This window comes from Epargyreus clarus, unplaced genomic scaffold (assembly GCF_041222505.1).
Source record: "Epargyreus clarus isolate Ecla_fem2 unplaced genomic scaffold, WU_Ecla_fem_2.2 ptg000017l, whole genome shotgun sequence".
In the NCBI taxonomy this organism is placed as follows: Eukaryota; Metazoa; Arthropoda; class Insecta; order Lepidoptera; family Hesperiidae; genus Epargyreus; species Epargyreus clarus.
Genome location: NW_027332225.1, coordinates 3,933,299 through 3,960,182, shown reverse-complemented (window position 1 = coordinate 3,960,182; position 26,884 = coordinate 3,933,299). Strand labels below are relative to the sequence as shown.

The 26,884-nt window shown below is 34.4% G+C and overlaps 2 protein-coding genes across 7 annotated transcripts in view; both read left to right on the top strand.

Annotated features, from left to right (window-relative positions):
- Positions 1-1,017: 1,017 nt before the first annotated feature.
- Tm2 (tropomyosin 2) lies at positions 1,018-11,161 on the top strand. Of its 3 annotated transcripts, XR_012103017.1 has the most exons (8): positions 1,018-1,172; positions 6,992-7,149; positions 7,445-7,704; positions 8,059-8,176; positions 8,735-8,836; positions 9,216-9,393; positions 9,766-10,246; positions 10,935-11,161. XR_012103017.1 is itself a non-coding variant. In XM_073082073.1 (7 exons), the coding sequence occupies exons 2-7, from the start codon at positions 7,036-7,038 to the stop codon at positions 11,015-11,017; spliced, it is 855 nt and encodes a 284-aa protein (XP_072938174.1). In that variant the 5' UTR covers positions 1,018-1,172; positions 6,992-7,035; the 3' UTR covers positions 11,018-11,161. The 3 variants fall into 3 exon arrangements, 2 of the variants coding, with proteins under 2 accessions (XP_072938174.1, XP_072938175.1); XM_073082073.1 differs by lacking the exon at positions 9,766-10,246; XM_073082074.1 differs by lacking the exon at positions 9,766-10,246 and having other exon boundaries at positions 1,172-1,287.
- Positions 11,162-13,092: 1,931 nt separating this feature from the next.
- Positions 13,093-26,884, top strand: part of Syt4 (Synaptotagmin 4) — a 37,232-nt gene continuing 23,440 nt past the window's right edge. For 3 of the 4 annotated variants that reach the window (XM_073082042.1, XM_073082044.1, XM_073082040.1), the window contains exon 1: positions 13,093-13,325. In XM_073082042.1, the coding sequence (XP_072938143.1) occupies positions 13,253-13,325 (73 nt within the window). In that variant the 5' untranslated portion in view covers positions 13,093-13,252. The remainder of the gene's footprint in view (positions 13,326-26,884) is intronic. The other variant, XM_073082043.1, reaches the window with a different exon arrangement.

The window sequence follows — 26,884 nt, the reverse complement described above, 5'->3', positions numbered from 1 at the left end:
AAGGGTTTACGCAAACACATACCTACGTTATTGTAAACAAAAGAATCATAGCTATTTCTGTTGTACATCGTATCTACATAGGTATAGTCTGCGCCAAACTGCTAGTCCGCTCTGAAGTTGTTGCGAGCAGGTGTAGTCATACAATTTGCTATGGCGACGCAATTCATTTCTATATTCAGAGCGGATTAGCAGTTTTCCACGCACTATACATAGGTGTAGTAATAGATAAATATCCTAGGTATAGCAAAGTATTGTTTTGTTCTGTAATTAGTACGTCGATGAAAGATTAATGTTGCTTTCAGTGCTTTGAGACATGGTCGTTTTAATTTGATTGTATCTATTTTTTGTTGGGGGCTAGCCTTCATTGAAAAGTTTGAGGTAGGACAATCCTTAAAACAAAACAATGATTTTTGTGGGATTTTTGTAGGTTATAACTCCTTCGTCTACCCTTAATAGATTAAGCTGTTTGCTCCTTTTATATGTGTACAATCTACCTACATACAAAAGCACAAATAACTACTAGAATATTTAGGTACAATAGTAAGGTAATTAAATACAACTTGAAATGTGTTTGTATAATCTTGTCTGTGGAATATTGAGATTTTATTCAACTTCTTTATGTTACACTTCATGGCTCGACTGTTATTATAACTGAGAGTACCCTGGAAAATGTTCCACCGTGACCAAAAATTGTAATACACATTATATTTCAGATTTAATTTCAAATTATTTTATTGGATAAGTGTACATAGGCTATGTTATGATCAGTTCCCCTGACATTGAACAGCTTATGGACATTGGACATTTATGCTGATGGAGCACTCATCTATAGCTGACCAAATTCATCAGAAATTGTTATTTTTGGGCTACGATTCTTGTAAAACGTTAAGCTCCACCAAAACTTTTAAGTCAAAATAAACGTTATCTGTATGAAATAGCGAAAACACCTTCAATTTCAAGACTGGAATGATCAGCATTCGAATGGGAAGCGGACGTGTATTGTTCTGCGTGTGGGAGTGCAGCGGTGGTCGAGGCGTCTGTCGCGATTGCGATGGCGGATCGGAATCCTGGATTTTTGGCACCGAAAATAGTCGGGCGGGCGCGCGGAGCGAGCGCGAGGGCGGGCCGCCGCAGTGCGTGTCGCTCCGCCGTGTGAACAGCCCGTTCGTGAGGTGAGTGCTGCGCCCGCGCAGCGCCAGCAGCCTGGATACCCCTGGAACCGCCGGACCCCCTCGAAACCGAGGCCTTGCAAGGATCGTGGGTGACAGTGACTAGTGGCGTTGATCAGTGGAGTATCCAAGCTTCTGTTCGTTCGCGGTCGTGTAGTCTAAGTCTAAGTTAGGAAGTTTGGAGCTGGAAGATGTGTTATGAGCCGTTCGAAGTTGATGAGCGCGTGGTGCGTTTTTCGTCGATGTGACTCGGGTTTCAGCGCGCGCGCGACCTCGCTGAAAATAGTGTTCCCCGCGCGCCGCCGCGCATAGCTTTCGACCTATTTGCGGCATTCGACCAACAGTATTTATTTAGCGATATGAGGAAACTCGTCTCAATTTTTATTTAGACGCAGACCTGTCCCATATATCCCTGAATGGGGACGGTCGAAGCATTCGGTGCAGGTGTCTAATTACATCTGGCGCCTCCTTTATTTAGGAGTAGGCATTACTTATGGTATTGCACGCAAACACTACATTAACACGGTTCCACACATACTTCCAAACATAGCTAGGAATATAATACACTGATCACACTTAGCTTATCTTTTAAGATTTAATGTTATGCCGTATTTTATTTTATTAGAGATTAGTTATAGTTAATAGTTAAAACATTAGAATATAAGTTTTTTTTTTGGATTATTTATGTACTGGCGATTATAGTTAAAAATTTTAAATATTTGGCAATGATATGGCTTTATGATAAAGTAAAAGAAATACTTAAAACTTTCCTTTTAAATTTTGATAGGTAGGATATAATTTCTCATTTAACCATATGTACAATGATTTTAAAATATAAAAAATGTACACTATAAAAATGTGCATAAAAATTTTAATTTAAAAGCAGAAGTAAGTTTCTACCTACCTAGACATAGCTACTTGTAGATCAAAGAGACAGTCTAGAATCACCTAAAGTCCAGATTGACAGTCGAGATCGAGAAAATGTCATGATGGATGGATGGCTTTATGTAAAGCTGAGAATTACAGACACCTGTCTGTCAATTATATACAGTCATATAGTGTAACTTTTACTACATAAAATTTAAACATAGATATAGTTCATATATATTTATATATATGATCCTATTCCCGAGGTAAATTTTATAGAAAATTAGTTGATTATATGAAGTTTTGGTAAAATTTGTTTAGTTCTTATATCCCTACGTATTTACATCTATTCTATAGGTAGGCAATTGCATTCTTCATATATGAACGATGAGTGTTCAAACATTATTCGCCTTGTACTACGTCTGTCACATCTCATACATTCTTATCTTTGATAATAATATATGTCTAATAATACTTTATTATAGGTACTTACTCTATCATATTATGTCGAATAATGCTTTATTACATAGATACATACGACTTGTTAAGAATGCACGTGGGCGTCTGTAAATTTAAATTAATTTTATTCATTAATTAATAGCGGGTGTGACAGGACGCAGATGAGAAAATCTTGGCACGAGACCAAAAACTAACCAGGGCGGTTTGGTTAAACACATAATTCTGGAGATAAACCTACGTATATAAGCATATATAAGCTACATAGGCTTTTGCGTATCTTCCTTTAAGATAAGTAAGCTGGGCTCTTGCTAAATTAGCAAAAACGTTATTGTTAATTGGAGTAAACTTATTTTATTAAACTTATCTCGTAGTTACTTACTTATAGGCACATTTATCCCTACATTCTAGTTTTAGTGCTTTTTAATTTAAATTATTTTAATAACATAATGTTTAGCGACAAAAATATTTTAATATTATAAAAACGTATAATTAAATACCGATATTTTAACTTTAATATGAAGCATCGAAATTGTTGTTTGTACCTAGCATGAGATTCCAAAAAGCTGGCAACAATTTTGTAAACTTATATTTACATATTCATGGTGGAAAATATAACATTATTTCAATAAAAATTGAAATATTTTTTTAAAATATCCACATAACATCTCTATGTAACAATTTCGTAAATGGTTTTCAAGATCATTATCGGAAGCCTATTTTTTTTATTTTGAAGTACAAGGGCGCCACCATATTAACGTTAAATTGGGTCGGTATGAGAACTTATAATTAAATATAGAACAAACAAAAATTCTTGGCCTCTGACCTTTGTATTATTTTATAATTAGTTACTATATAGAACTTATTGATGTTCCCTATTCAGACTATTAGGTATAAACAATAAGTTTACCGAACAAACTAATTACATTTTACTTTACATCCATAATTATAATTAATATTTTTAAATCGTAATGCAAAATGTTACCATTCTTGACTTTCATTTACCTTCAGTCACATGTCAATTAATATTTGGGTAAATGCCATATTTTCTTTAAGGCGAATAGGGCTAATTCTTAATTTTTATTAGAGCTTTTTCTTTTTGGGCGTTTCTTAGAAGACATAAGTGTATTTTTAATGGAAATATTACACACCAGAAATATGGTATATCTACTTGAAATTCTAATATATTTAAGTTTTTTTTTCAAACCTTAACTTATCCATCAAATATATTATTTATATTTGAATTTTTTTTATTTTATTTGAAAATATACAACTAGGGACAATTATTTACAATATTTAAAACCATAATAAAACAAGAACTAAGCAATAATTACCTAAGTCTATAATCTCTAGTCTCATTTATCTCCAGCATAATTTCAATATATTACAAATTATTCATATTACTAATAAACCTCTAAACTCATTCACATTATTTAAACTAATAAAACAAATTAAAAACATGCGATCAAAAGTAAATATCTCAAGTTTCCTCTCAGCTGTCGGCCGTACGCGTTGAAAACGTTTATTTCTGCTAACACCATCGGTAACACTTGTCAGCCCGCCAAAAATAGTTTTACGTCATGGTTCGTGCGTTATTTTCGCGTGGCTCCAGGCATTACCGTCTTTTCGCTTTTAGTTTGCTTTACGGCCGACGGAACTGTTATATTTAAACATCTGGACATACAACATACACACATGTATTTATATATGTAATGGAACATTTTTTGAAGCTGGTAAACCACTTTGGTGCTTGACTCCGTGGACAACATCGCTACAACTATTTTTGCCATATAATAACAGTTTTAATGCTGTTATATTCTGGTTTCAACGGTGTGGTAAGGGAGACATCCTTAGAGGCATACCAACTTAGTCCTAGAGGGTAACAATGCATCTACCCCGACTTTAGACAGGACACTAGATAGGACACTTATCTGGGATTGTTTACAGATACCTACTAACATGGACGGCAGAAGCCACTTAGGCACCATCAGTTGGACTGCGTGCTCGTTTGATGTGTTCTCAATATTTATTCTGTTTACTTGGAATCAATTAATGATCAAAATGTTATTTAAACCTACACTCACATCTGTATATGTATACACGTCTCATGAAATCTGAACACACTTAACACATTTTAACAAATGAAAAATACAATTCAGATAAGATACAGTTAATTAACTATTACATGGTTACAATAAAATAACTTATTTGTACAGTTCACTAAAATACTTTTTAAACCACTGAATAAGAAAATAGCGCACCCATATACTTGCACCTAGGGTCTAGGGCTTACCTGCTACAACTGCATTAAATAAGTAGCTTTATTTGTAAAAAATGCAATAGGATATAGGTAATATGAAAAAAGGATATATTTTTCCTGTCATGGTTTAGCTTACGTATTTTGACCTTTGGCCGAATAACGACGAACTGTATATATTTCTGTAAAAGCCCGAACTTCGATTAATCTTAAGATTTACCAGTAAATATCAAGATTTACCAGTAAATATCAAGATTTACCGGTAAATATCAACATTTACCGGTAAATATCAAGATTTACCGGTAAATACCAACATTTACCAACTCACAGCGGTAAAATCGAGCTTCAAGCTTCCTAAATATTTTCTTTGGCTTAATCAACATTTCATATTTTATGAGTATAATTACCTTGAAAATAGAACAATATAAAGGAAAGTTATCTCAATAAGATAGGGTTGTTTACCCCGTGTCCTCTGCCATTCACAACGTTTAGGACAATTAGAGTTTATTTAGTGGTGCTTACAGCTCGCTTATCTTTCAGACCGGAACAAATTACTGCCAAGCTTTACATTCAGGTTGTATCAATACTATATAGCAACGTTTTCTATTTAGGTTGTACGGGCTATTCTTTGAAATTTTGAAAGTTTTCCCTTAAAAACAATTATATCTAATATATAAAATTCTCGTGTCACAAAATGTCAGTTACCGTACTCCTCCGAAACGGCTTTACCGATTGACACCAAATTTTATATGCATATTCAGTAGGTCTGAGAATCGCTACTATCTATCTTTAATACCCCTAAGTGATAAAGGATCACCCTTAACATTTTTTTTTATTTATATGGCAACTATAACTACAATTATACAACGTTTGCCGGGTCAGGTGGTACAAGCAAAACATTTACATATTTCCTTATCAAAATTTATTTTCCACCCGATTTTCATGTTTTTTGGTTTGGTATCTATTGACGACTTTTATAAACATAAAATGAATTATAAATTTCCAATAATTTATAAGATCGAATTTTGATCTCTGGGCCATCATTAGTCTTGATGTTGTGTCATAAAAATACTCATCGTAAAGAAATTAGGCCATGAACTCCATTAAAAATTGTTAAAATACTTCGATAACAGGATCACGATCTGAATGCCCTGCTGGATGTTGGCATCGAGCCAAGCCCGAACGCTGTTATAAAATTAAAGCATTCGTGTAGGCACACGATTTTGTTACATTATACCATTATGAATGCTTTAGGAGATTTAACAAGCGCAGTCGAATGATGTATTATTTATATTATTTTGTGTGGAAATTCCCAGTCGAATAGTAATAATAAGTAACAATAATAACAGCAGTGTTAAGCACAGCTGTTTCGGTTTGAAGGGTGTAGTTAGGGAGATATACTTATCCGAGGCGTTCCTCGTCCTCAGGTGTAGCAACGCATCCGTAGCCAATCTCAGAGAGCAGCCTAATTAAGATTAGGCTGCTTGCTGGATTTGATAGCAAATGATCATGGGCGGCAGTACCACTAACCATCAGGTGGACTAATCTCTCGTTTTCTATTTCTACACTTAAATGCATCTTTAAGTGTAACCCCTACAGAGTAAAGTTTCTCATGTTAGTACCTATATCGTGCCATGTCTCTGCCTGTTTTGAGAGTGTAGTGAATTCAAAATGTAGTATCTTTATACCTTTATTAAAGCATAAGTAGATATGATGGAGATACTACGGCCGTCGAATAATAAACAGTTCTTTCACCGTCACATCACCTAAAACCAATTGCGATTAATTTAATTACTTCTTCATTATTATACATACGATGAAGGTACAATGTGAATATTCAAGCTTATTTCTAAGCGTCTCCTGAAGTTGATAATCGATGCAAAATTATTATAATTTATGCCGATGACGTTTATAAGCGAATCTGCTGTGGAGTATTTTTAACATGTTCCCAAGTTTCAAAGAAACTTATATCGTAGCTGCATCAAGGTTACAGAAATATGCTTCTGAAAACTATACTTAAATTGTTCACAAAAATACAACCGCATTAAGTGAGCATCATTTTGTGAGATACGTATTTTTGTTTTTGCAGTACGAACATAGATGGCGTTGTATACACTAAAAGATACGGTTTTTTTTATTATATACGGGTAGATAGATAAATATGACCAGTAAAAAAAGAAGCTCAGAAGAATATGACCAGTAAAAAAAATTGTTCAATAACAAGATTATTTGATATTTCCAGGCGTATTTATTTCGACCGGACCGTAAAGACACAAAGCCGCCACCATGGACGCGATTAAGAAGAAGATGCAGGCGATGAAGCTGGAGAAGGACAATGCCATGGACAAGGCAGACACCTGCGAACAGCAGGCCAGGGATGCCAACCTCCGTGCCGAAAAGGTAATTTAGCCTACTTATAATGTGCAGATAAAGATGAGAAAAAACACAATAATGTTGAAAGATTGCAAAAAATCGAAATGGACTAAAATAATACTAACATCCTTTCGGTGTAATTAGATAACATAGTGTATAATATGGAATAAGTGTGAACGACGTCTTAGGTTAGGTATAAGCTTACTAAAAAAAGATCGCTCCTTAGACAATATTATTGCTTTGATTTCTTTATCGTTACAAGTTCTGACGAATAATTATCAATAGTTTGTAAATTTACTTAAAATAACGATTTTCCTTCCAGGTCAACGAGGAAGTCCGTGAACTCCAGAAGAAACTCGCTCAGGTTGAAGAAGATCTCATCCTGAACAAGAACAAATTGGAGCAGGCCAACAAAGACTTGGAGGAGAAGGAGAAACAGCTGGCAGCCACTGAGGCTGAGGTCGCTTCCTTGAACAGGAAAGTCCAGCAGATTGAGGAGGACTTGGAGAAGTCCGAGGAGAGGTCCGGCACAGCCCAGCAGAAGCTGCTCGAGGCTCAGCAGGCTGCTGATGAAAACAACCGGTGCGTTATAATTAAGTGGAACATTATCAAAACGCTTAGGAACTTTTTTTTTTGTTAGCTTATTACGTTTTATTTTATTTTGTTCGGTAGCTATTGCGGAACTCTAGGTAGATGACGATCAATAAAAAAGAAAAGTCATGGTTGTGGTCGAATTTCAATTACTGATATAACTACTTGATCATTTATTTATATTAGGTGTAAAGAAAATAGTTCAGTACCATTTTTAATTTGTTTTTCAACTCATGTTATTTTGCCTTTCTGTTTGGTTAAATTTTTTCTTCTCTTCTTCTTCGCTTCTCAATTAAAGTAAAAGGGAAAAGAGTTATCTAATTTCAATATAACGTTTATTTGCAGTATGTGCAAAGTATTGGAGAACAGGGCACAACAAGACGAGGAGCGTATGGACCAACTCACCAACCAGCTGAAGGAAGCCCGTCTGCTCGCTGAGGACGCTGACGGCAAATCTGACGAGGTAATTCTTTAAATGTAGAAGTAGCAAACGAACATGCAGTCTACCTGACGGTAATTGACTGGTGCCGTCGATGGACATCTGTAATCAACCGCAGACAAGTTTAGTTTCCTTCTTGAGGTCGACCACGAATGCGTTTTTCCTTCTGAGGACTGAATTTGAACGCCTCGAAAATACATGTCTTTCTTATTAAAAAGGGAGTAAATAAAAATAAATGGAAATATAATTAAAACAGACATTGGTTTCACGTTTGTATTGTTTACAAATTATTTAATAAACAGTTTTTCGTAAATGTGACTTGTAAAGGGATTTTATGGCAAGTGAGCTACACTTGCCATAAAATACAATTAATAAAGTCCAAGAATTTAAAACAAATTATAAATCGTCTAAAATTCGTATAACACATCGTCGTATAACACAAATAAATAAATTAAAAAAATATATAAAAAAATAAACTACAACGAATCCAAAGTTAAGGGTATTTTAATTAAAACAAAAAGACAGTTGTGTAGAACATTATTTTTGGTAAATATTTCTAAAATATTGCTATCTCGTACTCAGGTATCGCGCAAACTGGCCTTCGTTGAAGACGAGCTCGAAGTTGCTGAGGACCGTGTAAAGTCTGGTGACGCCAAGATCTCAGAACTTGAGGAGGAATTGAAGGTTTGTATTAGCACATGGATAGTAGGATTCCAGTTAACGTAGATATGGTTGAATTTTTCATTCGCGGGATAGGCATTTCAAAATGATCTTCATGTATTAAATATTTTTTTCATTAATGGTTCAATATAAGTTAATTTTGATACAGACCTTATGACTTAAGCTTGCTTGCTTGATTAAAAGTATGTTTTTTTTATATTTGTTCAATTTGAAATTTTTTCGTCTAGGACAGGGTCCTCCTCTTCCAACACATTAAACCTTTGGGTACGTGTATTATCGGATAGAGAATTATTAGATTATTTTTACCTACTTACTTTTTACTTAGTGTTGCAGTTGTCTTTATTCACTGTCTTATTAAATCAATATCAAATTCATATCTCAGGTTGTAGGTAACTCCTTGAAATCTCTGGAAGTATCCGAAGAGAAGGCCAACCAGCGTGTCGAGGAGTTCAAGAAACAGCTGAAGACCCTCACGTCTAAGCTCAAGGAAGCCGAGGCCCGCGCCGAGTACGCCGAGAAGACCGTCAAGAAACTGCAGAAGGAAGTCGACAGGCTCGAAGGTATGAACCATTTTAACAACTCAACTGAATAAAAGACTATTGAAAATTCTTTGAGATCATTCTTAGATGTCTCTGTAACTGGTGATAGAGGATCGGAATTGGTGAGAAATTGAGCCTTCTAAGAATAATCGAAATTTAAAAACAAGTTCACGTTTATTTAAAAATCATTTTTAAAATTACATATTCTAAATTTGAAACAGAAACAATCGATTCTAACAATTAAACTAAAACGGAATGGTATGACTTCTCTCGAGAGACGCCAAGCTTTTTAATCAGAACATTCTAATAACTGACTGGATTCATATTTATCTGCGATTCTTACTAGGTTCTCGAGGTGATTCGCAAAAAATTATCTAATAACAAATTTTACAGACGCATTGTTCAACGAGAAGGAGAAATACAAGGCGATATGCGATGACTTGGACGGCACATTCGCCGAGCTCACAGGATACTAACTACCCCTAGCACTTAGTTTAAGATATTTCCGTCCGATTACACTACCTTTTGTCCACTTAGGTCATCACCTTCACTCCAAACAAAATTTCTACGAACAATTTAAAATTTTCCTAAAAATACGCATATTTTTAAGATGTCCATCATTCATTCATTGGAGTTCCCTGACTTTTGTACCTTTGTTATAATGTAGTATGCTTTAATTTCTACTTCTTTCTAATGAACCTTAACCTTTTCATCGATTTTTAGAGGATTGTCCTTTCGAAATAGAATTATTTCAATTTTGGGAACAAATTATTGGATGACAATCCTCTAAAAGTCATGGTTTAAAGCCCTGCTTTCTGTGTTGTAACTAATGTCTTATGCTTTGCTGCTACCGTCGCGGATCAATGCTTGGAAGGTACTTTTTATTTTTTAATCAATTAAATTTCAAATTAAACTACTTAAATATATAAAGCCGATTGCTTTTGCAATAAATTTTCTATTAAACAAATTTTGTAACAACATAATTAATTCTATCTGGATTTCTTACTTCTTCTAGATTATAGGAACGAGACTTCTTAAATTGGTTATTTCATTTGATCTCATTTTTTTTATAGATTCGTAACGAGAAAGAGCAGTTGGTACTTTGTCAAAAGGGTGCTGTGTATAATTTTTTTTAAATTCACATATTCATCATCATCAACCCATTAGTGCCCCTCTGCTGGGCAAGGGTCTCCTTTCATAATGAGAAGGATTAGGCCATAGTCCACCGCGCTAGTCAAGTGCGAATTGGTAGACTTCACATACCTTTGAAAACCTTTTTTTTAAGATTTCTCAGGTATGCAGGTTTCCTCAGGATGTTTTCCTTCACTGTTTAAGCAAGTGATAATTAACTTCTAATACGCACATAACTTTGAAAAATCAGAGGTGCGTGCCTGGGTTTTGAACCTCGGCCCCCTCGATCAAGAGGCCGAGTTTCTTAACCTATCTATCACTGCTCTGCTCTTATATATTACGGGTAGTTTTTTCTATATGCAGCGCCCTCTATACAAACAACTGCTCTCTCGTTTTCGATTGTTGTTGTTAATTAATTTTGTTGGGTGCAGACGAGTTGGGCATCAACAAGGACCGGTACAAGAGCCTGGCTGACGAGATGGACTCCACCTTCGCCGAGCTGGCTGGCTACTAGACACTCACTCCAAACTCACACATTCGATGTACCACGCAGCCTCGCTGCCACACAAACACACTGTACACGTACATTGTGATGTAATATTTATTAATATTTTATGTAAATTTATTTACGATTTTCAATAAAATAATTTATAACATCTATCGTTTCTTTTCTTGTTTACCGATACATTTTATTTTTTTATCAGTTTTATCAACAGAATTATCTTTCAATTCGTCTACATGATTGGTCCTGACTGTTCTGAATCTCAGGGTCAGACTGGCCAGAAAGGGCATTGGTGGCTCTTCACAATCCTTCGTCGACAATTTATATTCTTGTGATCTCTTTTGATGACTCATAGAAAATAGATTAATATTTCGATAATAAAGTAAATCTTCAAGCTCACGTTGGTTGGAGCCCGGCTGACAAACGCCATATGAAATATATCGCCAGTCCGTCACCAAAATCTATTAAAGTTTTACCTGTCTTATTGATTGTTTTCTTAACTATATTACTACAATGTTTCCTGATATAATTTTATTTACGAGTATCTAGTTTTATCTACAGAAGTCTCTTCATATTTCATCAACATTGTCTGCTCCTGACTATACTAAATCTTAGGGTCGGACTGGCTCTAAAGGGTCCGGGTGGCTCTTCACAAACTTTCATCGATAATTATTACTCTTGATCACCTTTTTACACGCTTTTTATTAGCTTCACCTGTATGTTTGTATGTTTGTTTGTATGTTTGTAACCGACTTCTTTGGGCGCGATTTTGACCCACTTTAAACGGCCAGATTTCGTTCAAACTTTGTAGATTTATTGAGGACCGATGACAATACACTAATTTGATAAAATTATTCCATTTTTCAATTTGCAAAATATGATTTTTGTTAATTTATATAATTTTCATCTATAGTCGATAAGGTAAGAAAATCAATTAAAATTTTCTATAATTTTTCTCTACAGTCGATAAGGCAGGACTCGATGTTAATTTTTATTCATGATATGATTTCCTTTCTATCACGAGAGGCAGCTATCACGAGTTAGTGTATCACGTTTATCAGTTTATTACGATCATATTGTGGCATACCTAACAACATCGTTCAATCAAATCAATTTCTTTAAATTCAAAATAGGTTCTTTACATGATCTTTTTGAATGTCTATACAACTACCACCATTTCACAAGGTGTTTCGTTATGGAGAAGAAGAAATCATTTATCAATTTGACCATCACTACTTTTTTTTAGTTGATTTTATCATAAAAGCGTGTTTTTTAGTTTTTTGAACTATATTTATTTTGATGAACCATTCGTATAAGGAGCGGAAAATTATAATTACACCCATAGTAGATGGGTTAATTTATAATACTTTGACAATAATGTACTGGCTGAAAAACGGCATATGAAATACATGGCCAGTCCGTCACTAAATCTATTATAGTTTTATGTCTCTTATTGATTGTCATTTAGCTATAAGACATAAATCGACGTAATGTTGTTAGTTATTGTTCGGTTATTTTTAATAACATTATATTAAAATGTTTCACATGAATGAGTTATCTACGCAAAACATGTGATTACGGGATTAATATACTCGCTTATGTAAAAGTTAATGGATCATAAAGATAGATAAAGGAACATAGTTAAACGGAATTAAAAACATATTATGTATAATAAGAATCCTATATTAATTTACCATTATTTAACAATGAAATGTATTAATTTTTTGTACATTATAATGTACATTATAAATTCAGACAAGCGATCCATTCATAAAGTAATTATATGCTCACATCAATATTGAAAATTCGCGGCTCCAAAACATAATTCATTAACATTACAGTTCACTAATCGCTTAAAAGAAAAAGCAATAATGCAAGTGGCTATTATGAAAGAATGGCTTTGTTATTTTCTGGTCCGCATTCAGCGCTTTCGTTAATTGAACGTTCAACAATAGATGCAAGTTGACGCAAAATTCCGGAAATGGGCGACGCGGCTGTCAGCTACCGCGTGACGTCTTTCCGGCCGCAAGATGGCGGCGTTTCGAATGCGCATGCGGGTACCGCGGGGAGAGAGGGACCACGCACGCGCGACTACCCCCAGCACAATCAATAGTGCAGCACAGACAACAGCCTGTTGTGCTCCCGTATTTCGCGTGTTAAAATAAAAAGGAGACGTATTAGGGACAAGTGTGAGCGAAAAACGTCAAGGTGTCCTATTCAAGCAGCTATCTGCCGGCTGTCATCAAAATGAAGATGCTCGAAGATGGGCATATGAGCGCTGCGGACGTGGGTGTCATTATCGAGTCCGTGAAGAAGTCAAGTAAGTGATAATTACTTATGGACATTAGGGTCTTAACGATTGAGTCATATGACACCTAATTGCTTTCAAATGGTCAATTTTCCTTTTGATATCTGATGGTTCCAATCTGATACAACATGATTGCGAAGATGATGCGCAATTCCAGAGACGAACGGAAAATATAGTCATACATAATACGATATCTTAGGCATTTTGAACATCGTCGTACATTTTGTTATATTAAGCGTTTGGATTCGCTACCTTATTAAATTCGTCAAGTTCCATAATACTTAACAGTGTTATCTTTATATAGTATTATTGAACGCCCGTTATTAATACTTAATCTATCCAATGTTTTGTCTACCAAAGATCAACTATTGACAATTCCTTCTTACTTAATTGTCAAATTTCAATTTTTCGTAGGCAACAGTTAGCTAGATTGATTTTTAATAACGGGCGGAAAGCGATAAAGATTGCGAAATGACACCTAGACTCTTTGTCAAGCTATTGACGTATTCACGACGGACAAATTAATTCTATTTTTTTAACAATAGAATTGCGAAATATAATATGCGATAATGGATAGTAAGAGATAAAATTGTTTGTGAATTTAAAGATTTGTATAGGTACTATAATCTTGGCTTTTTTTATTAAAACCGTATAATGCTTATATTCATTTTATTATACTGCATCAGTTTTGTGTAGATATAGTTTATTATTATTACTTTGCATGACCCCTATTACTTTTTGGAAGGTAAACATTATGATTTAGTAATCAATATAAAAAATAGTTACGTTTTACTAACTATTTCGTCATGATAGTTAACTTGAAATTTATTTCAATTGCTTTGAGTTATACGTGTTACGTCCTAAATCGTATCGATTTAGACTTTCGTTTGATAATAAGAAAACATTAAAAGCATTGATTGGGATTAACTGTCACTGTCAATCCCTTACTGTACCACTGCTGGGCACAAGTTTCTTCTAAAAATGAGTGGAATTGAATGCTGGCATGCACCATGCTGGCCAAGTGTATGTCTTGTATACATTGAGTAATCAACCAGTCAAATGTCATAGTTATTAATACACATATGTCAAACTTACCCACTCATCCCCTATTTCATAATAGGAACATTATAGCAATTAATAAATTAAAAATCAAATATGGAATTACAATTATTTCAAATTAATTGTTCAAAAACTGTTCATAAATAGAAACATTTGAAATTAAATATAAGAGAATTATCTTTTGTAATTGCACGAAGCCTGACATTTACTTTATAGAAGCCGTCTAACCTTTATGTGGGTGAAATAACAGCTATGTTTGGTGATATATAAGGTATTCCTACGCTCCTTATTAATAATCAATGTATTCATTTGCTTGCGAAAGATTGGAAAATTTGGAAAGAGAGTTTATTACACTTTAAATAAATTATTTATTAATATCGGACATTTGTTATTCAGATCCACCTGTGATCGTTTTACGATTTTAATCTTTTTTTTAAGAAACTAATTATAATAAATCCAGGGAAATAATTTTGATTATCGATTACATTATTGATTAAATATATAACTTGTCAATGGGATTTAAGTCAGGATATGGTAGAAAAAAATATGAGTGACTCACTTTTTGGTAAGGATTATTTTTGCCAAGAGCGAGCGGCTTGGTAAAACTGCCTTTTAGACAAGACCAATGTTAAATAAAGAGGTTTTAATATTTTGAGGGTAGATGCCACATAGTGTAGATTATTAACATTGGTTAACTTAACAGGTAAACCTTGTTCCATATGGATTTAGTTACAGATATCCGTGGGTGACAGCAAACACCATCAGGTGGACTGCAAGCTCATTTGCTACTCCAATTTAATAAATAACATTATTATGTTCTAAACTAAAAATCACGCTATAACAATTACTGAAACTAATAAAAAGCAATAATTATTTGCAATCTAGTAACTTGTGATGAACTTTCTCTAAGGCGCTTAAACAGTCTGGCCTCGAAAATCGTTAATCCCGAGGATGTTGATATGGACAATGGTACAAAATTATTAAAATCGTGTATTGTCATCGGTTTTTAATGATTCTTCAAAATTTTGAATGAAACGGAACGTTCAAAGTGGATAGAAATCGGGTTCACAGATTCCGTTACTCTGTTACGTACATACATACATACAACCCAAGCTAATAAAAGTGTGTTATAAAGCTACTCTAATCTATTAAAAGGGCTTTATTTGCCACTTCTATCGCATTAAAAATAACATCTATTCTATAACAAAAACGAAATGAAATGTAATGGAATATATTTATTTTGTATACTCCAGCGGTTGGTTATAAATTTTCAGTTACAATTTTTTTTCTTATATTACCAGATCGGAACAACAATTTAAACTAGAGAAATGAACTGATAGAATTTCAGTGCACGACATCTATCATGACTTCTTAATTTAAAGAACCAAGTACATAACTGCACTACATAAATATTTGAGCTGGAGCGCTACATAAATAGTTGAGCTGGGGAGCTAGAGAGCTCGTAAAATGAGCCACGTCCCGAATGCAATCGAATTACAGGACACTCGCTAGCCGGTCCTTCGTCTTATTCTGCTGGCTAATCGAGTTTTTAGCTAATATTATTGGTGTATACGGTGATTGAACGTTCTTCTTTTTCTTTTTCTTTCTCAAGCGTTCGCCACCCACTGCTGAGTGTAGGTCTCTTCTAATGCACGCCATTTTTTTCAATTTTAGGCTTGAGTTGTCCAAGCTTTACCCGCTACTTTTGCTATGTCGTCCGTCCAGCGCATGGGCTGTCTCCCCACATTTCTGTGTCCCGTCCTAGGCCCCCACTCTATAACTCTTCTTCCAGTTCCCGATTGAACGTTATGGAAGGATAAAATAATTTTAGTTCCCTCCTTGAACTTAAAAAAGATTATTTTTGTTTCACTTAAGAGACTGAATCACTTTTAGCAATAATACAAACAAATTTTTAAAACGAAATTACACAAATACAAATAAGGGCAGGCTGTTTTAAGAAATGCTAAAGACCCGGGGAAGGGTAAAAAATAATTAAAGGAAAAATTAAAACCCGGCTAGTTAATTATCAATTTAGGAATTTTAAGGGTAAATTTTTGCGTGTTGTGCATATTGGCTTTTGCGTAATGGCTTTTCGGTGCCACTCTTATGTCGGGGGCTCTGGCCACAGCCCCTCTATTTCCTTGGAGTAAATACGGATGTTTTTATAATATAAGAGTAGCATTCGAGCAAACATGGTCATTGGCTACTGTCGTCAATGAAAATCTGTGATCAACCCCAGATAAGATTACATTCCTACCTGACGTACCCACAGATGCGCCGCTACCCCTGACAACCTTTTTAGGAATAGAACAGATCTAAGCTACGGTCATACTAAAACAAGTCAATTAACGCTCTGATCCATAAAAACATCATTTAGATTTTATCTTCAGAGTTCGAACTTGGGACTCGGCACCATAAACCTTGTGCTGAGTCACGCGGGTCATATTTATTATGAAATGGCGAAAAAGCATTTTGGCAACGTTTTCTGTGTCAAAACCCAACAAAATTTGCGTACATATATGTATACCTAATGTACGACTATTGCGCTAAGCTAACTAGTTGTCTCACGATAACAAAAGGAAAACTTTTCATACTTTCCTTCATATGATATACATCTTTATTCTTTGAAGATCTTGCTACTACTTGGTGACCCCGTTTCATATTGCAGAAATATTATTAAAAGTTGAACGTAACTTTATAATTGGGTTTGAAAATCGTAAACTTGCAGTTTTATTTTTGAAACTAAACATGCTTTACATTTTGATAATGTTAAGTAAATAATGCTTCGAATAAGGATATATTAATATCTTAAATTATTATGATTAAATGATTATACCAGTAAGGCAACTTTATTGTGGTCTATTATACATACTTGAATGCAAACATTATTGATAATATTTAAGAAATAAAATGAGTATTTTCTTATTTATTTTATCCATCGAGAAATATTACTTCTAATTTTTCAAAGTTATGCTCGTAGATTTAAGAAAAAAACATGAGGATCCTACACGCTTAAAGATAGATTTTTCCAAAGGTTTATGAAGTCTATCATTACGTACTTGGCCAGTAAGGTAGGTGCTCGGGCCTAAACCTTTTACTTTGAGAAAAGATATGTGCCCAGCTGTAGGCAATGGGTTGACGAACTTGCATGTCCGTCGTGATAGACTATGGTTTACTTATGGTCCCATTTTAAGGAGATTCATGGTCAGTTATGAGTCAATAAGGGGTTAATAGTAATAGTTAGAACTTGGCTTTCACTTCATTCTCATGACTCATACAAATCGATACACAGTAATTGCTTGTATGCATTTCTGAGAATGTTGACCAATTTCCATTTCTTTGTTGTAGATTACGTAAGTTGATAACACTGGTTGTTAATAGTCAATCTATCTAATGGTCTGGCTACCAAAGAACGACTCTTGACCGAAAATCTGCCTATTAGAATTTGTCAAATTTGGATATTTGGCAGGCAAAAATTTTTTTCAATGGTTTGACAACCAAAGCTCGATTTTTGATAATTTATGTCTATGAGAAACTGTTAAATTTCGTAATTTCGAATGCAAAAAATGGATAGTTTAATTAATTAGTAATAACAAACATCATATAATTAAACTACTTATATATTTTTTTCTTTTTTTGGGATTAAAGGATATATTTTATTGCAACAAAGTTTTACATCTATTTTAAACTAGTTCGTAGATTTTATAATCGTCACGTCACATAATGACGTCAAAATCGCAATTTTCCCCCGACGTAGACAGTTACGAAGGCGCTACGCGTAGCTCCGTAGCTAAGTCCGTGCCTACGCGGTGTGCTACGCGCCTACGCTCACACAATTTTATATGGCTTTAAACAGTAAACCCTTAACACCCACTACCTAAAGGTGTTAGGTTGTTACAGTGTGTTAAAGTTTTGCTTTGGTTATATCCTTACGTAACGGCAAAGGAAAAACCTGCATACCTGAAATTCTTAAAAATGTTCAAAGATATGTGACGTCTATCAATAATAGATATACCTTATCGATAAAGATTGCAGTGTCACACAATTTTTACATACATCAGTGAAAGACTAAATCGTAGAAATGTGAGAAACTTTCAAATCATAAAATTCACGCCTTCTACACAATGATAAGGGTGCACAAATACCAGTAATAATTTAGACGTCTGCGTCTCCAGTGTCAAGTATAAACCTCAAAACATTTTCTTCGACATTAAAAGAGAAATATTAATTCCTACAATATGAGACCGTTGGAAAAAATCCGATACTTTTTATTTCAAAGGATTAAACCCGTTGTAAGCTACGATTTTACTTTTTCTTTTATCTTTCAAACCGGATACAATAGTGGGAATAATGGTGCTTTCAAGTCGCTTAACAATGAAGCCTGCACTAAGCTTTAAGCGTTTTAAGCGGCTTTCGTAGATAAACGCTTTCATCTATCCATACACACCCCATAGATCTAAACACCTTAAATAAAAATTTAGTAATTTTGAATATGACTGAACTCTTTGTGATGCGACTCCGGCGGCACCACCGCCACACCTTTTTCTGCCTCATAACAGCAGTGTTACATACTTTTCTGAGGCGTTCCAGCTTAGTCCTCAAGGGTAGCGACGTATCTGTGGCCCACCTCAGGTAGGAATATCTCATCATATCTGGGGTTGATTAGTTCCATGGGCGGCAGTAGCCACTTACCAGCAGGTGGACTCGTCTGCTACTCCTACATTAAAAAAAATATTATGTATAAGAACCGACTGCTCAAAATGAATAAATGAAAAAATAATAATAATGACTACTATAATGGAATTTACATTTTAATTACAGGGTCAGCCAAGATAAACGTAGCCTTGGTAGTTTAAATGTAAATCATTTTCGTAAAACTCTTTTGTTTTCTTTAAAATTGAAGTACGAGTAACAAACAAGGCTGTAGCCAATTTAAAGTGATATTACATTAATTCCGTTCATAAAATCTGTCATTTACCCCAATTAGTATTGGAGAAAATCATTAATTATTAACTGTTATTATCTTATCTATCGTATTTCATTTTTGACGACCCGCGTGGCGGAGCGGTCACCATACCGGTCTTATACGCAGGGTCCCGTGTTCGATCCCCGGCCAGACGGACATCAGAGTGATGAATTTGGAGCTCTGTTCTGGGTCTGGGTGTTTGTGTATTTATCTATGTGTGTGTCCATGGCACCCACGACACAGGGAATCCTAGTGCGGGATTGTGAAGTGTGATTGTGTGTAGAAAGCGTTTTTTTATTTGAATGTTCCTATAGTTGTTAACACATCTGTGAAAGGTAATGGGTATAGGAATACCTATCTTTTAAATACATGAATCCTCAGCATTTTTTTTTTTTGGAGTTTACTCCTTAAGAAACGATTTGAGTTATAAGGCCCGGTACGGAAATTTTATGAGGAGTAAAATCAAGTGTAACACGAAAAGTTGAGGCGTAACGGTAACCAAAATATGAATCAAGAGTGCTTTTATTAATTTAAAATACAGTAAGTTCACATCCCATATGAAAGTAATTATTACAATAAAAATAATTAGCAATATATAAAACATTAAAACGTCATTAACTAATTTGTTTACATTTTTGCATAAATTAAGTTATAGGTTTGATCATTTATAAACACTGTGAAAAATATGAACATTGGCGCCATAATATGATTAACAATCTTTTATGAACGTTTTTAAAGAAGAGTAACATATAAAATCAGTAAGCAATTGAATAATAATATATAATATTAGCAAAATAAGTTTTTAACATAAAGAGGCTTTTGTAAGTTACTGATATATTAATTTAACTTATAAAAATGGATGCATTATTGATCAGCACCATCTATCAACGATAAACGGGCAAAATCAAAACAGTATTATTTAATATTTATTACAGAATTATTGCTAATGAATTATGTTCAAAATAAGTTATATAAAATTAGCAATACGTTTTAAATGAATTCTAGAATTATAAAACATTTAGAAACAATCCAAATTACATATAATAACATGTTTATTGAGTCTCATATAAATTTCATCCGTAAATTGCAACAAGGATATTTTATAGATGGCAAAGAAATTATAATTAAGTTTTAAGTTATAAAACGTTTAACATTGTTTTAAATATAAATAATTATATTATATTAAAATTTACTTTAATATAAACAATTATATTAAGTTACCATTATAATATTTGGAACCAAAATACATAGATTGATAAACTTGCAAACTTACAATTTATAAAACTTGCCACTAGATGGCGCTATTTTATATTATTTTGTAACATACTTTATGTAATACGCATTATTGAAGTAATATAAATAATCCGAATAATTACAGATATATGTTTGTTTCTCTTATCATTTTAGCAGATGCGTTCATTTACCCTTTTTTTCTATTCGATATATATCATAATTATCGTTCGTAAGGAGTAAACTCCAATCGTGCGTCGTAGCTGACACACACACACTTTTTTTTTATAATATAAGGGTAGCAGACGAGCATGCAGTCCACCTTATGGTAAGTGGCTACTGCCGCCCATGGACATCTGTAATCAACCCCAGATAGGATTAGATATTCCTACCTGAGGTCGGCCACAGATGCGCCGCTACCCCTGAGGACTAAGCTGGAACGCCTCGGAAGTCTGTCTCCCTTACCACACCCTTCAAAACGGAACACAGCAGCGCCTAACACTGCTGTTATTAGGTAGAAATAGGTGTGGCGGTGGTGCCGCCGGAGTCGAACCACAAAGGGTTCTACCACCTTCCTATATATTTCTTCGTATATATTCCTATACATTTTCAAACGAGTAATTTTTCCGCAAAATGATCATATTTTATTCTTCATTCGGGTTCATTCGTGGAAAATAATACAAGTAAAGGAAATAAACATACCTTGACGTCTTATTAAACTCGAGAAAGAATAAGATACCGCCGAGGTTCTACGAAATACAATATTTTATTACGGCTGTGTTCCCGTGTAGCTAACATGTCTTTGTCGCTAGGGTTGCCAATTTTAATATAATATATAACGATATACACTCTTTAAGTTATTTTGTACTGTATTTAATAGAAAAATAATAAAGTACGAGTCGGGGAATAAAGGTTTCATATAATGTATATTTTATCCGTAAGTCCAAAGAAATATAATTTTTACGTGACGCCCCCGTACGAGACATATATACACATTTACATGAATTCATGTATGAATGTATTGTCTCATTCTTAGGCACACCCTGTTCACCGCTACACCCAGTATACTTTGTAACTCCAACAAATTGACGGATCCTAACATATTATGAGGTTTCGTTGGATTCGTGTTTCGGGTGCTATATTTTTATGCCGACTGCTTAAAACCGGGATTTCGGTTTTTTTTTACAATAATTCCCTTGTAATTAAGAAAAAGTGCCAACCCTATTTGCGACCCTTGTCTGATACCGCTAGTGTAATGACTTGGGACAAATATCATACATTATTGTTTAGGGTCGATGTCCGGATATTCTATCTCTTAGGAACACGAAGTAGGCTGGACTTTGTTGCGAATATAACAAACATTATATACTCTATAGTTCTAGATTATTTTTCTCATTTAGAAAATTTATAAATTATAAACTCACGTTTAGTTCACACTAAATTAATAATACAAAAGTAATATAAATAAATTGAAATGAGAAGGATTAGGCTACCACGCGGGTCGAGTGGGTATTGGTAGACTTCACATTTTGAAAACATTTTCTTCTTTAAGATTTCTCAGATATGCAACTATGCAGGTTTCTTCACTATGTGTCCCTTTACCGTTTAAGCAAGTGATAATTAATTTGTAATGGATTAAAAAATGACTATGGTTAATTATAAAGTTGGTGTACACTTATTATAAGGTTACCTTTTTTGTAAAGGTCTAATTTCACGCGTCACACAACATAGAGTGTTCTACTTTATTACGTATCGTCGCAGAACCCAAGTGAGCTTGTATTATACATTACATTTCAATTTATTTTCACCGTAAAACACGCGACACTCATAAATAATAATATATGCCCTCGGGCTCAAACCGTCTGAGCCGCTTCGTTCGATATATGTTTTAATATTCATAAGTAAAGTGCTTACACTGACGTGCGAATGCAAGCGATCGGGCAAGTTATAATTTTTGAAGGTGGTAGAACTCTTTGTGGTTCGACTCCGGCGGCACCACCGCCACACCTATTTCTGCCTCATAACAGCAGTGTTAAGCACTGCTGTGTTCCGGTTTGAAGGGTGTGGTAAGGGAGACATACTCTTTCGAGGCGTACCACCTTAGTCCTTAAGGGTAGCAGCGCATCTGTGTCTGACTTCAGGTAGGAATATCCAATCCTATCTGGCGTTGATTACAGATGTCCATGGGCGGCAGTAGCCACTTACCATCAGGTGAACTGCATGCTCGTCTGCTACTCCTATATTATAAAAAAAAAGTTACAATACAACGCAGGTGTCTTTCGTCAGTTAAAAAAATACCCAGCAAAAATTTGTCATTTTATAATTTTCTAAGATTAGAATCTAAATGTCTCATTAGATGCTAAGGGACTTTATTGTAGCCTTATGATGATGATGATGAACTAAGGGTGTGATGACGTCCATGTGCGAGTTCGACTTGCACTTAGCTAATTATTTTTCTCTTTATTTTCCGACCGATTTTCTTTATTTTTGTTTTCTTTAGTAACTACCGACAAGCCTTTGGGAATCTAAAAATAGATGGTCATATGTTTGCTCTGTATTTTTTGAAATAATAATAAAAACGATAATTTTTGACCTCGGCTCTTACAATAATAACTATTTTAAGTGTGTTCCAGCGTTACATTTTAGTTTCAACTTATTCAAAGTACTCTATTAAGGTTGTAAATGTATTCAGCTTGTCTACAATATTAAAATCGGTATTAAGGTTAATTTTCTGAAGAGAGAGACATAATTCTCAAAGTTCTGTGGGCTTAATGGACCAATTTCAGTGGAGCGTATCTCGCAGCGACCGATATGGTCAATTTATTTTCTTTTCAATTTGTCTAATGGAAGTTACAAAAGTCTTATTTCTAATATCCATACATTAAATTTAGGTTTTTATTGGATAGGGCTTGTTTCCTAAAGTTTAGGGATTCGTGCCCAGTAGTGGGCCGTAAAAAGGGTTGCTTTTTTGTTGTTATGTTAAACTGTGTCTAATGTTAATGTTAAGCAAAATGGTTAATGAAAAAAATTAAATATATGAAATATCTGGGTTTTATTTCCGGTCACGCAAATGAGTGAATGATGAATTTTGATATATTTTCTTGGTTTGATTTAGCAACAATTTCCTTAACACACAGTCAATCATTTTTTTTAAATAACAACGATTTCGGCACATTTCATGGATGTTCAACATAAACATCAAGACAAGATAAAATCATTTACATGTCTGCCTGACCAGGGATCGAATCCAACACTTTGCAGAAAACCTTTCATTTTACAAATTCCATTTACGAATACTCGTAATATTTTTAAGTGGGACTCCAAAATACGCAAACACGTGGCTGCTTGGCCGAAAGTTCCTATTAATGTGAGTTGATTTCTACTCAGTAATTTGCGTAACTGGAATCTATTATTTACCAAATAATGTTTGATATTATAGCTTATGAAAATAAACAAATTAATTATATTATATTATAGGTTTGCTAAGTGAAAAACATCTGAATGTCGTCGCGTCATGGGTCGAAGTGACGATGATGCATCGATAATGCAGAAGTAGAAATGACGACGAATCATCGTCACTTCTACTTCTGCATTAAAGTATTTGTAAATCGAACAGAATAAAGGGTAAAAATGGTCGACCTTAGGTAGGAAATAAGTCTTATATGGGAGTAAATCTTATATATGTATTTGTTGTAATAACAGCCACCGTTGTACAGTGTACGCACTCTGTAAGAAATCAAGTGTCTATTTATTACGGTTTAAGAGATAGAGCCTTGTGACAGACGGACAGACAGCGTAGGCTTAGTAATAGGGTTCCAATTTTACCTTTTGGGTACTGAACCCTAATAAAAGAAGTTCTAATTGACTATTGAAGGTCCTAAAGAAGAAATAGCGACCCCAATCGTGTTACCCATCTTAGCAAACCTCACTAACTTACCACAACTGAAACTAACTTTACTATTAAGTTAAAAGTTAGAGGACTCGAGGATACAGTTTTTTCCTAGTTCCCACAGTTTTCTTGTTAAAATAGAACTTTCCAGACTTTCGTAAATGTTGTATTTTATAGAAATAACGTTTTAACTATTAATGGTTTTGTACATAAGTAGTAAATGTTAGTTGTAAGATGTTAGGTAAGTCATTTACTTAGGCTTTATCAAATGTTGCTTAATTCTTCTGGATTGAAAGCTTCTTTGCTATTCTAATATTATGAAAATCATCTCCTTCAGCAATTTGTGCCCTTCGCATTCGAGACGATGGGATCGTGGGGACCGGAAGCGAAGCATTTCTATAAAGAATTGTCTTCGCGCCTGATTGAGGCCTACGGTGATCCAAGAACCGGAGCTTACCTCGGCCAGCAAATTTCCAAAATATTTTTCGAGTTAATCTTAGTATTTTAACTTTAAATATTGTTTAATTGTATTGTATTGTATTGTAGTTCCTCTGAATAAATGAGTTTCAGCAGTTAAGTTAAAATATAAAGGAGGATAAACTTTAAATCCAAAGTTACTTTTGAGCTCAGAATCTTTAGATCAAACAACAATAATAATTTCAAACAGCCTTTGTCTCGGAATAACAATCTCTAAAGATAAATAGTATCCACTTTGATAAGTAAAAAAATTTTTAACAAAAAAATAAAACCGACTTCTATGTCACTACAAAGTAAAAAATAATTGAAATAAATGTTGGTTTAGTACATATTTCTGAAGTCGGCGCTCAATATATTTCGTATGATAACAGTGTAAACAGCGTGTCCAATATGAGCGCCGACTTCAGAAATATGTACTAAACCAACATTTATTTCAATTATTTTTTACTTTGTAGTGACATAGAAGTCGGTTTTATTTTTTTGTTAAAAATTTTTTTTTCACCCTTTTTAGTGATGATATGCTTGATATGATTTTTTATTAATATTATGTAAAATTGTATAAAGGTGATCATGAATAAAGGTAAGGTATTCATACGGATTGAACGCACCCGCTCGCAGGGCGCTGCCGCGCCCTTCTCGCTTAGTTTTATATTGTCTTATATGTTCCAACCTAACCTAACCAATACGAAACACTATAGGCGAGGCTTTATGAGATACTTATTATTGGCTAGGTTAGGTAGGAACAGATAAGTAAATAAATCAAACTAGGTGGTAAAACTCTGCAAGTGAACCGGTCCAATTTACATTAATTCAATAGTTAAGAAAAGAAAAAGGAGTTGAAGGTCAATTTTTTCATCATACGTCTCTGTCTAGCAACTTCATTACAACAAATGTATATTCTATATACTTTACATGGGAGGCACATCTGCATCATCAGGATTGAAGAATCGAAGGTCATATCTTCCATCATATGTCTCTACTCAAAGACCTCATTATATATTCGTAAGCTCCAAATGCCTAACTGAGGCAGGAGGCACTTCTGCATTATCAGAGTTGAAGAGTAGAAGATCAAATTTTCCATCATATATCTCTACCTATCAACCTTATTGAATATTCATAAGCATCAAATGGCTAACTTGTATGGTTGAGGCAGGAGGCACCTCTGCATTATCAGAGTTGAAGAGTAGAAGGTCAAATTTTACATCATATATCTCAACTTATCGATTATATTAATTTTTTTTTTTTTTTTTTTTTTTTTTTATAATATGAGAGTAGCAGACGAGCATGCAGTCCACCTGATGGTAAGTGGCTACTGCCGCCCATGGACATCTGTAATCAACCCCAGATAGGATTAGATATTCCTACCTGAGGTCGGCCACAGATGCGCCGCCACCCCTGAGGACTAAGCTGGAACGCCTCGGAAAAGTCTATCTCCCTTACCACACCTAAATATCCATAAGTTCCAAATGCCTAACTTGTATGGTTGAGGCAGGAGGCACTTCTGCATTACCAGGGTTGAAGAGTTGAAGGTCAAATTTTCCATCATATCATGTTAACCTAGATACTCAATGTTCATTTTAAGTTTCATGAGAATTGAGTGGGCAGAAGGTAAGTTGTCATAAAATATGTAAAAAGCAGGGGTAGTGATGATGAGTTCCACCCCATAACTTAAATTCTAATCATCAGAGCATACTAATGTTAAGGTAGGAAAGTACCGCAACAAAACTCCCTTTCATATGAAAAAAAGAAAATTAAAATTGGTTATGAAATACTCGACTTATTCAAGTTTATATGAAATCGGGGTTTTCCAATTTTCCGGGAAAACTGGCGGAAATTTTTAAATTTCCTCAAAATGGGACCCCCTGTGAAACTAGCCACATACAATGGTGTATGAATCATGTCGATCGGTCGCGGCATCGTAAAAAAATCGCCGAACAAACATAAAAAAAA

Excerpts from the sequence above, each read along its gene's own strand:
- Tm2 (XM_073082073.1), top strand. The coding sequence starts at position 7,036 with ATGGACGCGATTAAGAAGAAGATGCAGGCGATGAAGCTGGAGAAGGAC. Across the intron at positions 7,150-7,444 it reads CCAACCTCCGTGCCGAAAAG|GTCAACGAGGAAGTCCGTGA; the intron begins GTAATTTAGCCT and ends TTTTCCTTCCAG. Across the intron at positions 9,394-10,934 it reads GGAAGTCGACAGGCTCGAAG|ACGAGTTGGGCATCAACAAG; the intron begins GTATGAACCATT and ends TGTTGGGTGCAG.